The following is a 17,255-nucleotide window of genomic DNA, read 5'->3' as shown; positions in this document are numbered from 1 at the left end:
GGTTTTTTTGCTTTCTTGTCTCAAGATGCAAAAAAGAAGATGGTACAAAATCATTTAAAAGTAACTTGAGTGATGTGACTAGGAGTACATCCACCAACTAAAGCTTTCGATACAGCCTAAGCCTTGCTCCTAAATTCTTGAAGTCTAAGCAATCAAAGCAGTAGTATTTCACTATCAATTGCAGAAGGGTCCAATACAGCAATACTCCAATATGTTTGGTAGATCACTCTTTAGAACTTGCAGTTCAATTTGGAAAAGGACATTGCCCTGAAAAAGATCTGTCATTGCTATGCAACACATAGTGGCAAAATTGCTACTTGTGGTAGAGCATTATTGGCATGTGCCTGTGTCGATTAATTAATGAAAACTGACGGAAAGTTTTTAGTTTGAATAAATCTTATATATACTGATAACAGTGCATGCACTATCACCGTTTGATTTATGATATGTGTATCAAAAATTTGACACAACCTTAAATGTAGAACCTTTATTACAGCTAAACACAGTTAGGGGGCAGAACCCTTGAGTAAATGTCACCCCAACTGTTACCATATAAGTTATTCTGGCAAATCAGCTTTTTTATTTTATTAATCCTGGTTACTACTAAAAGATTGAACTGTAGCTTGAGCAATGAGAAAATAGTCCCGGTTAAATCTATTCTATAGTAGTTCATTAGACAGGATGAAAATCTTAAACTAAAAATATTTTCTTGTGTATTTCCTATTTCCTAACTCTTGAAAGATGCATTTAATATAAATAATAAAAAGGGAATCCTTGATTGAATAACAGGACAAACCGTAGAAGGTAAGTCGAATATATCATGGGAGAAGAATTATTTACAAGCTGGAGATTGGATCTGCATCTTCTCTTCTTTGTTTTCATTTTTAACTTTTGTGAATGCTTTGTTGGTTATAGAAACCAAATTATATTGTTTTTTTTTTTTTAAAAAAAAAAAGGCCTACTTTGGTCCCAATGCAGCTAAAGTACAAGGCTTGTAGTTGTGCCGGTAGGAATGGGACTGGGAGAAGAAAATTGTACAGTAAAAGGGAAGGGGGCATGTGATTGGTTTAGGCGGGAGGAAGCAAAACTGAAGCAGTCGGTCAAATTTCGCATCAAACTATTATTTATAAGTAAGTAGGTATAGATTTAAAAATAGTTTTCGATGTTAGTCTCATACTACAAGAATTTTCTGGTCTAATTTCTAACCTCACCAGTACTGCCTCATCTCTACAACACTCTTTAGAATTCCCCAACTTGATAGAGAGCGGAAATCGATTTGTGGATGAACTCCTATTCTGGGGGATTTTTGGGGAAAGAAAGAAAATCCTATACTATTAGTCTATTAAAATAGGAATGCCTCCGGCTGCTCCTGAGTTGCATATGCCCGCTATCCTGTTAAGTTGCGATAATATTTGCAAACTTGGCAGAGAGGTAGGAATCAAATCCTCAATCACTGAAAAAGGAGTCATAGAGTTCAAACCGCTCGATCCACTATACACTCTTATCGATTTGTGGATTGATTACAATGTTTACATGTACTTGTAATATATTCTTTTTTTTAAAAAAAAAAAAAAAAAAAAGCTTGCCAAGTTGGTTGGAAAAAAAAAAGGATTGAAATGCAAGAAAGGGGAATATAAAACTTTTTAATCTTGACCGGAGTGTTATTTGTGAAATTGAAACCTATGATCTCAAGTTTAGGAAACTCTTAATAAATTGGCTTGAGAAGTTGTATAAACGGATTGAAATGCAAGACGGGCACATGCAGCTATTCAATCTTGATTAGAGTGTGTGATTTTATGGAATTGAAATCTATGATCTCAAGTTTGAGAAACTCTCCCCAGTGAAGACAGACATTCATGCACTGCCAATGCTCCCCCCCAATGCCGCAAAGCAGGCCACGGCGAATTGGGACCACGGGCAGCAGCGGTTGCAGGTATAATCGATTTTTGTGCATTTTGCATATCGCGTAATTTTATTTTCACAACGTATAACTTTAGAACAAATTTTTGTGAGTCCCACACACATTGTTAAAAACAAGATACAAAAAATGATCTGAACCGTACTTTTTTTTGAACCAAATCCTGGCCGTGAACAGCTCGCCCCTCATCCGGCGAATTGGGGTTTTCCGTTCCAATAATACTACACAGAGTTGACCAGCAACTGGTCATGTCCAAATGACAATTGAGGACTGGGGGGGCTATACGACACCGTTTTGAGCTTTCCGAAATAATTTACTACAATATAGGTAGGAGAATACCGTTAGCACTCTGTTATAAAAGTCGACCATGTTCAATCAATGATTGCCTTTCCCACACTTTGGTTCAGTGGTACAACGGGTAATCATTTCATGCATGCAGCAGGGAGGCACGAGTAGAGAGGGGCAAATGGGCGAAATTTGGACGGGACTTAATTGGAACCGTAAAATACGAAGTATATGCAGGACTAAAATGGGTTAGATCTATTTTAATACCGTCCAAATATCTAATAATTTTTTTTTTAACTCTTTTTTTTGTCCAAATCAAATGTCTCAATATTACTTATTTTTAAATATCATTTAGTTAGTTTGTTTAAACTCTGTAAAACTTTCCACCATCAAAGTTATGCATTCTCCTGAAATGTTTGATGATTCAGTTTTGTATTTGCCCAAATTTCTACTTCATATGACTAAACGCTCGTCACGTTTCCTCCAACATACTAATAAGATCTTATACAGATTTGCACAATCCATGTCAGGATGAAATTAATCAGTTTTAATTCTTTACACTGTGGAAAAATCATGCAACATATGCCAATTGATTTTTTTCTTTCTAAATTCATCTGTTTTGATCCACTAATTTTTCAAAAACTAACAGTACTATAAAAGGTACTTTAAAAAGTAGTCTAAAATTTTTTTAATATTCAAAAAATATCCCAAAATATATTTCAAAAACTCTACTACTCTTAAATATTCCAAAATATTTTCTAAAAATATCTCAAAAAATATACTCTAAAAACTCTGTTACAATAAAATTTTTCAAAAACAGCTAATCCAAACGGACCCAAAACTAAATTTCATGAGATTTGAAAGTAAATTTACTTTCTGAAGTTCAATTTGGACATAACAAACTTTGCTAGTCAAATGTCTCGAAAATATTGGTTGGTTTTTGTCTTTAAGAAAATCAATATTTTTAGACTCTGGGGGAAAGAAAGATCTATGAGAATCTCAAGTAAGTTCAGGTTAGATCCATATTTTAAATGGGTATTATTGGATATATTTTTTTAAAATAGGCCTAGTCCCATATTTTACATACCTATCCTGCCCAAATTAAATTTGAGTATGGGAGCGCATTAGGTCTCGGGACTTTTTGCCATGAGTTTAAAGCAGATGTTGGGAGGTACTTGAACAAAATAAACATATTGAAGTCGATTCTTGGAGCTTTAATGTGAGACAAAAGAATTGTTCAAGCAACAAGCAAGGTTAATATTCGTACCAAAAGTTATTGACACAAGAACTTGGCTAATCTACTGTTCGCCTAGAATTACGCATGGCCAGTGGTTGCCCAACGATTCAAAACATTCTTTGCGTTTTTGAGTTGGGGTCTAGCCCCGATTTTTCTGTTTCTCTCCATCAAGCTGTAAAACTCTCCGTCACTATTGGCTCCCTTAGCCGAATACTTGAGGCAGGGAATATGCTTTCATAGACGCAGCCCCTTGAAGTTAGTAGTAATTCTTATTTTTGGAGCAGCAGCGGCTCGCCATGAGGTGCTGCAAGCTGCACCAAAAGGCCACGTTATTTTATCTTCATTCTTGGTTAGGCATTGGGCTGTGAGTTCCAGCATGTCTTCTTGTAGCTCTGACCAATTCCTCGATCTCGGGGTCTTACTCCTTAGGGGTCGAGGCTGGGAAAGTTGTGCTGCAGGAGATTGGAAGAGTTCAAACTCCTAGTTTGCATTGCTTGCTTGCTTTCTCAAAAGATACAATGAGAGGCCATGAAGGGTTGAGATTCTCTGTAATTAGCAGAGTAATGGCACCATCATACAGTCGATAGAATAGGATGCCTTACAAATTTGGAAGGATAAAATCTACGGCGGCGGGAATCGTACAACCTTGAAGGAATGGCGGCTCCTTATAGGTTTTGGTTTCCAGGTAACAGGAACAATTCCGACTAAAACACACCTAGGACTATTACACACGGTGCGCACGTGATGAAATGGGATTTATTTATCAAAATTGTATGTCCTCTTACCCCATTTTGGAATTTTGAAGAGGTAGTAAACTTTAAACATTAAGCGCAAGTAGTAGCCGCAGAATCGGTGTTGGCTTTGTCGGGAATAAAAACACGCTGCCCACTTTGTACACCATAATAATAACCAAAGCTCTCACCTATGGATTTACTCACTAGACTAACATCCTCCTCCTATTCCTATATAAGCCTAAAGCTCCACTATGCAAAGGTTCCCGCGTTTTACATTTGCTATGTCTATATATATAATACACCTAGGCATGATTACCCATCCAAACTAGTCTCTAACGCGGGCCAATCTCATAGACAAGTAAAATCCTAAAAATTCGCGTAGCACCATTAGTATCTAGTAGTATCATAATAATTCATATATACTTTTAGGCAGGCTTCCATGACTATTTCTGGCTGTCCAGCACGGGCACAAAAGCTTCACTCGTCTTCTTAAACCCATCATCTGCTGACTTGTCATGTCTACGAGGACTAACCAACTTCTTTTCCACATCTTCGAACTTGGCAGTCGCCAAAGGTACAGTTCCAACAGTCCTCGCAGAACTTGGCTCATCTATCGTCAACGTAGATACTTCATCACTTGAAGCATACCAGTTGTTGCCACAAGCATTGCACTCCAGCTGCAAATTTCACCAAGACCGGATGGGGGAAAATATTAAGTCAATGGAAACTCCACACCGCCCAGAAAAGGGAAAACCAAAAAAAAAAAAAAAAAGGAAGTGGGGTACGATGTATAAGTTGACAGCAGGCTCATCCTCAAAACTGACTCCTTTCTACATAACCTAGGGATGAAGCGCAGTATCGAAAAACTTACTCTCATTGCTGCATGAAACTATACACTTTTCAATTTCTCAGTGTATGTTGTGGAAAATAAACGCCTCTAACTCTAAGCATCAAGATCAAGTAACACAAACATCAGCCAACCATACTCTTTAAGATCAGCCCCCCAAACAAAAAAAAAATTTTTCCCATTCACCAAAAGAGAGAAGAGGCAAAAAGAAAAAGGGAAAAAGATAAAACCAACAAAACAAAAAAAACCCCAGAAAAATTATGAGAAATTGGGATTGAAAAAAAAAAAGAAGAAATAGATATTAGCACATTGGTACAACTTAACAAGTGGACATCCAGGAGTGAGCAAGCTAAAGAGAGTGAAAGATAAAGTATATCTTGCATCTGGATTAAGTAAAAAATAACATGAACTATGGCAGATAATATGCTTGCATTCATACAAGGCAAGGTAATCGAGAAACAAGTTCAATGCGTATGAGTGCAAACCTGATAACGATCTCCATGGCCAGTCTGAATTATATCTATAAGAACCACTTTCTTCTCCTTGCACCTTTTGCAGCGAGCATCTGTCATCTGTATCATAAGCCAAATCACAGCGTTAACAACATTTGTACATCCTTTAGCCTAAAAAAGGAGAAAGTAATATCCTCACCAGAAATATCGCAGAAACGTTTTTAAAAAGATAATAACAATTCTAACACGATGGAGCCATGAAAACCTACTACTGTATTGTCAGGTCAATCTCATGGATACAACTATAGCCAGAACTAATTCCCATATAGTCCATTTAAATCTCCATGGCTCCAGCCAAATAATAATAATAAACTCCATCGTTCCAAGGTAGACGGCTGAAATTTTTACAGGCATATAGACAAAATTCCAGATGGTATTCCACGAAATAAGAGAAAATTGCTGGCTCTATGTGACTGAAAACAAGTTTTCAAAAAGTTATCTCTACACAATGCAAGTTTTTATTAGTTATCCTTCCAAAACTAAAGAGTTAATCTCCAGAAAATCCATAAATCGAGATGATTACCTGCCTGTGTTCTGACTCCTCAGGCTTCCTACTGGCTATCTCCTCTGCTGTCAAACCCTCCTGAAGCATAAAAGAAAAGGCTAAAAAGGTAAAAATATTGCTGATAGCAATTATCTAGTATTACAAAATCAGGAGTAAAAAGCCATGTTAGGAAAACTAGACCAGCTGTACATAATGTCATGGATACAACTGGACCATGCACCATTTATGCATTGTATTATACGAATAAAAAATGATGCATATTCGTGTACAAGAATATAGAATGAATCTAAGTGTAATACGAAGATTGCCAACACAGGAATCACTGAAGAGAACAATTTATTCATCCAATAGAATGAACGATTAAAGGAGAATCATCCGGAAATTATAGATCATGAAAAAAGTAACAGCTATACCTTTAACTCATTAGGTGTCATGCTCAATATTTGTGAAGGCTCCAACTCTCCCTTCAGAAGTCGTCCTGCTAAAACTGCATTGTTCTGCAAATGGTTCAGAATTAAAGAAAAAGCCCCCAAGAGAATCAGAAGATGGGAAGAATGATAGCTCCAGGAATCAAAAGACCACAAAGTATGGTTTCCTTATCTTTTATTTAGAAAAGGAAAGACATCATCATCACAACACTGAAACATGAAACTTCAGGATATTAAGTTCACCCACAATCCAATTTTCATCCCATCTCACGAAAGCAGACCTTAAAGAATAAAATAAATCATCACACACATGACAGATACAGATAATGTTCACCTTAAGATTGAAAGCCAATTGCCGCATCTTTTGGTTATACTTCTGAAAGTCTGAGGATAAAGCTTCATGAGAAGCCTTTTCAAGAGCAGCTATAGCAGCAACAGCGCTGTCCGGCCAGTGAAAAGGCAAACCACTCTGAACATATAAATTAAATTAAACAATTATATAATAGAAAAGATCATCCAGTGCCAATTTGCAGATTCTTGTAGATAAACTATAGTAGTAGTGAAGAACCACCACGATATGAGGTGTCAAATTACTCTTAGAAAAGCTGATGAAAGAGAAGTTTGCCATTACATTAAGATTCTTGACCTCATTTCCATTTGCAGGAGCTGCTAGCCCCTTTCCATCACCCGGACCCCCATCAGCGGTAGTGCATATAAACTGAATCGATTGAAGCAGCCTTTCCAACCACTTGTCCCGCTGTGTTTCACCAGTCAGGGCCTTTAAGCTTGAAAGAATGGTGTAATATTCTGATGCATTACTAGCACAACTTCCTGGAGTCTCAGCTTTAAAAGACTGCCCAGATCTTGTAGATGCTTCATCCTCTCGGGAAACATCCAACTGAGTCATGCTCTTCTTCCTCAACAGTCTTTTGTTTCTCAACTGATGTTCCTGATCAGTAGCTGCCTCCTCTGGCTCGATGTCAGGAAGATCTCCCAAGCGTGACATTGTCTTCTGAACAAGGAGTTCAATCTCTTCCTGTTTGTTGTCTTCATAATCTTTATCTGTAAGCTTGAAAAGCCTTCTTTGTTCAGTGTCGTATACCCTTTGCACTATGAAACCTGGATGTTGCTTCCGTGGGGGAATCTGCTTGTTCAGAGGTATAAAATGCACCACACACTTGTGCATGACAGATTCTGCTGGGACCTCATCCCTGTGAAAACTATAAAACAGCTCTCGCGTATCAGTGGATTGCCAATTACCACCACTTTTCTTTTCTGCCTCTTCAGGACGATAAAACCATTGCCCAGTGACCATCAAGCTCCCATTTCTTGTCTGAGATATGTCCTGAAAACAGAAGCAAATTTGCCACAACTGGAAAAATACCAATTCTACACAACTGGAAACATTCTCTGCAAATTTGCCAACCTACTGATGCCGAAAAACCAGTATCAACGTACTCCAGTATAATACAATCATTTGCACAAAAACCAACTAACAACAACGCATTAGGCCTTTCACCTATAAAGCGTGTATGCCACTAAGGGACCAGGTAAATGCTCTAGACAACCAATATAGATAATCTTTAGGGAAAAAGAAAAAACTGAAAACAGCATTGAATATAGCAAAACCATTTCAACAATCAGCCTTTGACAACCATTATTGAAGCAATGTGGAGGACAGAAAACTCAGGAAGTCGTAAGGTACATTAAGGAGTCTATTCAACAATTCTATAGTTTCAAAGCCCAATAGCACAACAAAATGATCCACCACCAAAGAAGCCTATGAGACAGCTCATTAGCTAAACAAAAAAAGTCCACTGGAATATAACCCCCACTGGGAAATAGAAAGAATGGCAAGAGGACTAGCAAAACCATGAAAAATACTTGTTATATATGTCTCTTTCATTCTTCTTCATAATTTCTTCACATTACTGCACACTTGCAGTATAAAATAGAAATATCCTCAAAAATATAGAATGGGTATATAATCTTCAGTCTTCATGTTCAGCTTGTGCAACAGGGTTTATGACAATTCACACATACCTTGATAATGGCCACATAAGGCTTCTGATTTGCTTCCTCAGGCACTAAGAGCACAGGATCCTCCTATTGCAAAATCAAAGATACAAAACTAAAGCAAGTTAGACATGGAAATATATCTACAGAAACTATTTTACTAGTAATTGCTTCTAAAAGGGGCAGATATATTGACCATCATGTAATGAAACACAGAATTCCTGATCAAGATCTCAAACATTCTTCATATGACTGCTTTTTATAAAATTTTATTTTACTGTAATTGATTGCTTGCATCTCAACACAGGAATATGTTTGGATACAATACATAAATAGATCAGATGTGATACATGTTAATAATTTCTTGCAATATACATTTTTGTCCACTTCGCTTCTATCTCTTCTTCTTCATTATCAGGAAGAGCATAGCAAAAAATCTTCATACATATTCGGATATTTTCCTAAAAGCAGTAAAATTCTAATGAATCTTTTAGACTTCAGCTTATTGACAAAGTATTCATCAAATAAGCTTTTTACATCAAAAACAGAGCCTCATCTGAAATTCTTCAGCCTTTTAAAGCTTTTTTGAAGAAAGTATTCATCAAATAAGCTTTTTAATGGTTGAAAGCATGCTTTTGGTTTAAAAGTTCCAAAGAAGCCAAAAAGTGTTTCTGCAACCACCTCAGGGGCTGTATTTCCAGTCCAGCTTCTTCAGCTTACATTAAGCGCATAGCAAAAGCCATGTGCATTTAAGATAAACTCAAAATAACTTTTAGCTCAGTAGGAGCCAGAAACCTGGTACATGCCCAAAGTCTACTAAAATAAGTAGGCTTGACTAACAGATGCTTTCAGCATTTTAAGATGTATAAACTTTCATATGGATAATATATCCAATTGTTTTGCCTCCCACACCAAATCAGTATAGAATTCACAACTTTATCAAGAAAAAGGAGTTCTAGGAAGGTAAATATTATTGTGGTCATCAATCATGTGTGGTAAAGTAAAAGCAACAACAGAAGCGTCAAACAAGTTCCACATGATTTCACAGCCACCAAATGGACACATGCAAACAGCAGTACATACAACAAGATGCTCATGTGATGCTCAAATGACCACTTAGAAAAAGGTTGCCATAATTGACATTCGTTGCACCATGCCAGCTAAGGATCATTTGCACTATAAAAGATTTACTTTCAATTAAAATGGTAGAAACAGAAAGCCTAGAATTTCATGCCCCATACATAGTCTTCCTTGTCTCCTCTCATGGTCAGCTTTTTCCTATCAAAAGATCCTCCTAATACTACATTTGCGGGTTCCCCTTCGTCCAATACACACAGGACTCTGAGTCCCTGATTCAAAGCTCCAAAGATACATATAACAGCTTGACCCGGAAAATTTTCATTGGGCGGATGAATTGGGCATAAAGGACTTTAAATCCACCCTACATGAGTTTCAGCTATATAGCAACAGATTTCAAATAATTCCTCCTGAAGTTATTTGAAATCTAGAGTAAGAGAATTCTCACATCATTTGTAGGGAACCAAAAAAAAGGAACATAAGATAGGCTCTTTCTCCCTCTCTAACCCTTCACATGTACCACGAACATACAGACATAACCGTAGCAGGAACCTTACTTTGTATTTTTCGTGCTTATTAGTTTCATTTAACATGGCTTGTATGAACTCTATTTCTTGTTCTGCACAAAAGAACCCTTTTTTAGCCTCAACTTCTAATTAATGGGTCGAAGCTTACAATTACAACTAATTTCTAAAAGTATTCAACAAAGTTGCATACAATTCAGCAATGATATTTGTTTGAAATGCTTACTTATGAGCATATGTATTACCCAAGAAATGAATCCAATTAACGAGAATTTCGAATTAATATTTACCAAATCATATCGCATTCCATCATATTCGAAGGCCTCATAGTGATTCCTCCTCCCTCTTCCTTTTCCCGAAGCCCTAATTACATCGCCAATAGGCTTGGCGTCCTCCTGAGGAGCCTCCTCCTCATCACCGCTAGGCTCAGCCGCAGTTGCTTCTTCTTCTTTGATCACTTTCTTTTGCTTCTTCCTATCTCTGACACTGTCTTCCTTCACTTGCTTTTCTTCATCTTCTGCTTCGTCGACGAGCTTCATTTTCTTCCGCTTCCTTTGGTTCGTTTTCTCGTCGTCACCGTTCGCTGAGCTCCGCCGCGGCGGCGGAGGTGGTGGCGGTGGCCCGTCGTCCTCGTCATCGCTCGGCGGCATCTGAGTGAACCTCCGATTACCCATTGCGATTACTGTGTGTGATTAATGTGTGTCCCAGTGTGAGAGAGAGAGTGTTCGCACCAGAGAGGGCAAATGTCATGAGCTAGTAAGCTAGCTAGGCGGTTTCTTCCGGGTCCGAAAATTTTAAGGCGCCAAGTGTTGGGTTGGGATTTTATAGAAGCCCTGGAACAAGATGGTTATCCGGTAATTGCCCTATATAATTTTCTTTTTCTTAAAAAAAAAAAAAAAAATTCTCCATAGTTGTAGTGGCAGGATTGGGGAATTCTTTAACAATCCATCATATCTAAAATTGACATTGATATCAATTGACTTTTTGAATCCAGCCTTAGTGAACTCAAACTGGCCTCATAAATTATATTTGTGACGTTACTTTCCTCTTCTTTTCACGCCTCCAGCAAGGGTTTTCGATCTCATCAGCGACATCTCATCAGGAAAATAACTTTCATTCCCGGCATCTCTCTCTTCGGCATCTCATCAGGTGAGCTACTCCGGCATCTCTCTCTCTCTCTCTCTCTCTCTCATTTTTTTCCTTTGAAAGCGGCCAATATCAACGGCTCAAGTCATGTGTGGATGCGTTTGTGTGGTCCATTTCTCTAGTCAGCGGAACTAGACTTAGCCATTGCGGCCGGTAACCATCTCCCTCTCTGTCTCTTCAGTCTGCTTTTTGTTTGTGAGCTGTGCCCGCCATTGTGGATGCGTTTGCTTATGCAGCCTCAGAAGCTTGTTTGACGGCCTAAGCACAATCTCATTCCCGTTCCTACAGTAGCATTTCCAACAAGGGTGAAGACTCCTTAAGTATTTCCAGAGGTATGATGGTCTCTTATTAGTTTTTTTTTCCTCCCTTTTCCTTTGAAAAATTGTCTAGAATTACTGGTGTAGATTCTTGAAGTTGGATTTGAATGAATTTTTGTGGGTTGCTTTTGTTTTAGTTTGTTCTTACCTGATTAGGGTTAAATCTGATTTGATTGATGCTAATGAATTAATTTGGCTGCTGAGTTTTGGGGGTTTTATGATTCTTGGAATCAGAATCCCGGTAGGGTAGGGTAGGGTAGGGTAGTGTTTTTCTTACAGTCTGGTGAGACCATTTGTAAATAGTTGACAAAATCTGATTAGGGAGGAAAACAGTTTGCTTGTGTTCATCCCAGAGAGCAAAGAATCTCCCAGCGTTGCAGTTAACAAGCTATCATGATATTCTTGTTTTTCGTGAATCATAACAGATCCTATAATGTCTGACTATATTCGTCCTACTTAAAATTCTATATTTGAAGAATGAGTTCAGTTCTATTGAAATGTGTCATCACAAGTAGAACCAGCTCAAGCCAATAGGGCTAAGCCTGTGCCCCAAGCTCCAACATAAGCACATAATTGATTTCGTTTGCTGTCTTTCCTGTAAACTGAAGTGGACCTGTATAGATGTTTAATCAGAAAGAAAAGCCACAGATCACTTCGGGACATAGTATTTGCATGTTCATGCAGATTTCGTGCAACATTTGTACAGACAGTTGCACTCTCCTATTTTAATGTCAGATTTCAGCAGCAAGATTGTTTTACCAATCCTGTCCACTTTTTAACGTGATTCATTGGAAGGGGTTTTCTGGGAAAAAGTAATGAAGTAGCTAACAGAAGTTTTAGGAGACTACACAATCATATTGTTTCTTTTCCTCTGTCTCGGGTGCTGAAACAGCTGAACTATGAACACAAGCAAACTTTCTTTTCCTATGTCCTTTATATACTCTTATACTTCTTGGGCCCGCCCACATTGAAGGAGAACATTAACTGCTATTGGTATAACCTGCATCACTCTGCATTTGAGACCCCTGCATCACTCTGGCTTTTTCTGGTACACTACTAATAGTCTACTGCTACGTGAATTAAATGTTTATTACCCAAACAAGTAATCTTATTGGCGTCATGGTTTTGGGCGGCAGTTGGATTTCTGTTGTGAATTTCTGTTCAAGTAATCGTACTCCTTCTTACACATTCGCTAAGGTATTCCATTGGTAAGTACATCTTTAAATCCTAATTAACGATTATATGCATGCAATCAATTAATAATTATATTAAATTTTCATATATGGATCCAGGTAGTGATGATGATGAGGATGCTATTGTAATTGGTGCTGCCACTTCAGTCCTAGCAGCAGGATATGCAGCTCTTGAAGTCTATAAAACTCCAGTTGTTATACCTAAACCACCTCATGTTAATAGGGAGTAAGCTAGAGAGAATTACATGGATGGCATATTATATGGAAGTAGTTCCTATTGTATGGACCAAATTAGAATGGACCAAACTACATTTTTCCAATTACTAAATACTCTCACCATAAAATTCACTATAATTCTATGCTAACATGAAAAGTTTTTGTTGGAGTATAAAAATTTTATCTTGTGTTAGTTAAAGTTTGGGAGCGAGGAGGCTGAAGCCAATATGTTCATTGTTGCACGGTATAATTTCAGGAACCTCCTTGAGTTTTTTAAACAATTGCAGTCACCTCAGGGAGGCTGAAGCCAATATCTGATCGGACGCACGGATGAGTGTAATTTTTCAAACTTTAAAGGTGGTGGTTGTAATTATAAAAAACCTCAGGGGGGTTTATGAAATTATCCCGCACTATTTTGTGTCGAAATCTGTTCACAAAGAAAACAAGTAGTAGACTAGTAGTAGTTATTTGGACTGAATACCATGACCTGGGCTAAACTGTCTCGAACCCATCTTGACCCAGCCCAGACTGTAAGTCATAAGACTCATGCGGCCTCTACTTGAGTCTCTCCTTTTATTCCGTCCCTCAATCATTCCTCCCTCTTCTTCCCTGCTGCTGCCACTCTCTGGCACTGCTTTCTATTCTATTTCGTTGGTCCAAACAATCAAAACCCCACCAACTAGCTAAGTTGATTTGGGTAATTATCTGATTCTTTTTCTTTTTTGTTTCAGGTATTATCAGACTATTTACTAGTTTGAATCTTACTGTTACTGCTCTTGATATTGTGGCTGCGATTCCTCATCAAGTGTTTAAAACATATTTTGATACTTTTATTGAGTTTCCAAATTTGAGTAGCGATGGGTAAGAAGAAGAATTCATCCACAGCAGCAGCAGCGGCAATATCTTCACAGCCACACTTGCAGCAGGCTCCTTCAGGAACAATGAGAGAAGAATCTAGCGGAAAGAAACAGAGCAGCGTAAATCCCAAGTCCATGTTGAAATTGGACCACCTTAAAAACCTCGCTATCTGGGCTACTGCCGAAGCTTCCGTATCTTCACTAGGTGCTTTTTTCGGCTACCGCTTGGCTGCCACTGCTGAAGCCTTGGGTGTTCCTCCTGACCCTTCATTGTTCTCCTGCCAGAGGTCCCCTAAATTCTTCCCTTTTTTCCTATTGTTTTTGTGCTTTCTACTTGTGGTGTATTCTACATGTTCGATACAAGTCCTATTTGGTTGTATTAGAGTTGTTGTGTTCTATTTCAGTAGTAACGTTTTTGAGTTTGATTTAGTGCTTCCATGATTAGTTCCTAGGAATTTTAGAGGCTTAAAGGCTTTGGTTTGTGATGCGGTACAGTTAAATTACGTGTATGTCTATCAGATTATGACCTCTTCTCTGTAATGGAGTAAATTGTCTTGGACAATCAAGTTTTTACACACAACGTTCTTGTAGAATTTGCTCTAGTAGCTTATAGAAGGCCGTCTTACCGTATTTTGGGAAAATACTTCCGTGAAACCAATCTCCTCAAACATGCTTGATGTTTCGGATAAACATATTTTGTTTGTGCTTCTATCTAGGAGTAGCTAGTGAATTTCATGACTCGAAGATTAACTGGTATTTCTACTGCAACGAATTGTTTTGGAAGTAATATCATTCCTAAAACTGACATATAGGTCTGAGTACAACACTCATTGGCCCAAGTTATTATCTAGTTGCCCTCATCTAGAGCAAGAAAGTGAAGTAAGGAAGCATAGATGTAGAATGAAGTCCTAATATAACCCTTTATGCAGATGGCTGATGCAACGATGCTCACCCATATTTCTAGATGTTTTCACTGCCTGGATGGTTCCTTCTGGCTCTTTGCTACTAAAGATCGATTCTTGCAACACCATTTTTCTTGATTGAATAGAAGCAAAGGAGATACTGCAGTACAAGCTTAATGTTGTTACCACCATGGTGGTGGATTATAATACAAACATTCATCTGCGTGTCTAATGTTTTGATTACCATTGTAATTTTTCTACAGGTGTGAATCTATTCTTCAACCTGGCTATAATTGTACGGTTCGGATTGAGAAGATAAAACCAAATCCAAAGCGAAGGCGCAAGAAACGTAGTCTTTCGATTGAAAATAGTGTGGTTTACAGCTGCCACTTTTGTTCACATAGAAACTTGAAGAGAGGAACCCCGAAAGGCTGCATGAAAGAGTTGTGTCCATCGAAGCCCAAAGTCTCTTCAAAATCAGATCCTACTAAATCAAGTCATCCAAAGTTTGCCAAAGCAAAGGTCATTACAGCAAGCAAAAATGATCCCATGTCCAAGGTGGATGGAATTGCTTCACAAGAAATAATTAACAAGGATCCTGTGAATGACAGTTCTACAACTCCCTCGGCTAAAGTTGGGACTTTGTTGGATACAAGAAAGAGGAAAAGGACTAGATCAGGATCCAAGAAAATTGTTGAATCAGAAAGCAGTTCTGTTCCTGTTGATGCAAAGAAAGCTTCCATACCATCAAGCAAGCGGAAGAGAAAATCTTGGACTAGTTTAAAGGAAATTGCTGAGCGTAGTGACCAGGATGGTAGCCGTAACTTCACTAACTTAGCAATCCCATTTCGTATATAATAAAAATGTAAATTGGTATGGAGATGAGAGTAGTAAAAGACATCCAATGTCTGGACCCGTATGGCTGTATGCATAGCTCAAGTCTTCAATGTGACCGATAGAAAGCATCTGAATTAAAAATTCATGGTTGGAAACATGCACTATTGTCCTTTTTGTCATTTCATTATAAATTCTCTTTATCTTTTTCTCATATTAAGATACATGCCATGAGCACAAAGCTTGACAAAAATGGATTTAGTTACTTCATCCTACTTGCAAAGGACCTAAGTGATATACTCTAATGATCTCTCCGATAACTAAGAAGATGTACCAGGCAAGTTACAAATTCGATGAAAGAAACACCCTTCCACCTTTCTCTCAATTCTAATTCTCCAATAGTGGACCTGAGAACAACCATTTTCACAAATAACAAAAACTTTTCATGTTAACATAGAATTATAGTGAATTTTATGGTAAATTTAGGAGAAATTTGGAGAAAATAAGACTCTTTTTCGATTTTTCATATGGAACAATCTTTTCTTGGCTTAGATCTCTGAGGTGATATATGGTTGCAACTCGCAAATCTGGAGTGAATATTTAACATCTGCAGTATCCTTCCGACCCAAAATTATGTTGTGCATAATCAATCCTGTCATGCTTTTGCTACTCTCCTTTCCGTAAAGAATTAAGAATCAAGAATGAGAAGAACAATTTAAACTTGTGATTTCCAACTCACATATTGAAACAAACTGAAAATTGTACAGTAACTTAGACTGGCCAGTCACCTCTAAAACCCTCTTCGTCTCATTTACACTTCATAGATACTTGTGATAGCTATATATCAATCAAGCGAGGAATCAGTGTGGTGAACAGCTCTAGCAAAAACCAAAATGTCATCAGGGTCTTTTGCTGCTTCCTTCTCGTCATTATTATCGCCCTGAGCCTTTCCATCATCTTTGCTGATGACAGCTTCTTGAAGTACCTCCCTAGCCTTGGCTATTGGATCAACACCTCCCTTTTGTTCCCTTTGCTCCTTCTCCACCTGCTCTCTTCTCTCCTTAGTTGACTCCATTTTTGCCTCTCTTTCTCTCAATTTGCCTCTACCTGTAAAGCGTTAACGTGTCTAAAATCTTGTCATATATATGTGATTAGAGATGTACACGTGTTAGGATACTCAGATTTGCGACTGAGACTCATCCACATGCACAGCAAAACTCATGTTACACGTAGCTCTTCAGCGTGTTATCTTACTGGTTTTTATTTCTGATCTTGTTTCCAACTTTGCCATGGCTCGATGGCAAGCCCCCCAAGAGCTTGAAAATCAGAGTTGAATGCCTTAAAATCTGTTTAATTTTTAGTTCTACCCCGTAATAAATTCAAACTTGGTCTTTCCTCCACCAAAATTTTACTGTAGATGATATGGTCTCTCACAGTGTAAGTCTTGACCACCCAAATCTCAGGCCTTATGTACAATTTGGGAGTCAAATTTTGATTCTTTGATAAATCTTCTTAGCAGTTGAGATAGGATAATTAGTATCACTGGAGCTGGTTCAGTGATTCAGTGGTCAGAACAGAATTTTTAGAGTTTCCTTCGCTACTAAGTTTAGGGTTCAAATATATTGATTCTAGTAGTTGAGAGATAAAAAGAAAAGATCAGGATTATGCCAAGGACAAGCTACGCTGGAACGAGTTGTTTCTTTCCCC

General features: G+C 37.9%; 2 protein-coding genes across 8 annotated transcripts; one reads left to right on the top strand and one right to left on the bottom strand.

Annotated features, from left to right (window-relative positions):
- Nucleotides 1-4,280: 4,280 nt before the first annotated feature.
- On the bottom strand, nucleotides 4,281-10,896 carry LOC113779147. 2 transcript variants are annotated; one of them, XM_027324610.1, is made up of 8 exons: nucleotides 10,374-10,896; nucleotides 8,510-8,572; nucleotides 7,098-7,811; nucleotides 6,801-6,935; nucleotides 6,452-6,535; nucleotides 6,057-6,116; nucleotides 5,507-5,593; nucleotides 4,281-4,851 (listed from the first exon to the last, which is right to left on the bottom strand). In XM_027324610.1, exons 1-8 carry the CDS (start codon nucleotides 10,755-10,757, stop codon nucleotides 4,618-4,620), a joined length of 1,761 nt encoding a protein of 586 aa, XP_027180411.1. In that variant the 5' UTR covers nucleotides 10,758-10,896; the 3' UTR covers nucleotides 4,281-4,617. The 2 variants fall into 2 exon arrangements, with proteins under 2 accessions (XP_027180411.1, XP_027180413.1); XM_027324612.1 differs by having other exon boundaries at nucleotides 7,113-7,811.
- Nucleotides 10,897-11,064: 168 nt separating this feature from the next.
- Nucleotides 11,065-16,148, top strand: LOC113779148. 6 transcript variants are annotated; one of them, XM_027324613.1, is made up of 6 exons: nucleotides 11,066-11,232; nucleotides 11,411-11,561; nucleotides 12,683-12,754; nucleotides 12,839-12,965; nucleotides 13,687-14,099; nucleotides 14,978-16,148. In XM_027324613.1, the coding sequence occupies exons 5-6, from the start codon at nucleotides 13,813-13,815 to the stop codon at nucleotides 15,570-15,572; spliced, it is 882 nt and encodes a 293-aa protein (XP_027180414.1). In that variant the 5' UTR covers nucleotides 11,066-11,232; nucleotides 11,411-11,561; nucleotides 12,683-12,754; nucleotides 12,839-12,965; nucleotides 13,687-13,812; the 3' UTR covers nucleotides 15,573-16,148. The 6 variants fall into 6 exon arrangements, with proteins under 6 accessions (XP_027180418.1, XP_027180414.1, XP_027180419.1 ...); XM_027324617.1 differs by lacking the exon at nucleotides 12,839-12,965 and having other exon boundaries at nucleotides 11,065-11,232; nucleotides 11,411-12,754; nucleotides 13,811-14,099; XM_027324618.1 differs by lacking the exons at nucleotides 12,683-12,754; nucleotides 12,839-12,965 and having other exon boundaries at nucleotides 13,811-14,099.
- Nucleotides 16,149-17,255: the final 1,107 nt, after the last annotated feature.

Source organism: Coffea eugenioides, chromosome 8, assembly GCF_003713205.1.
Source record: "Coffea eugenioides isolate CCC68of chromosome 8, Ceug_1.0, whole genome shotgun sequence".
Taxonomy (NCBI): Eukaryota; Viridiplantae; Streptophyta; class Magnoliopsida; order Gentianales; family Rubiaceae; genus Coffea; species Coffea eugenioides.
Note: the sequence above shows the minus strand (reverse complement) of the source record. Positions and strands in the feature narration are given on the sequence as shown.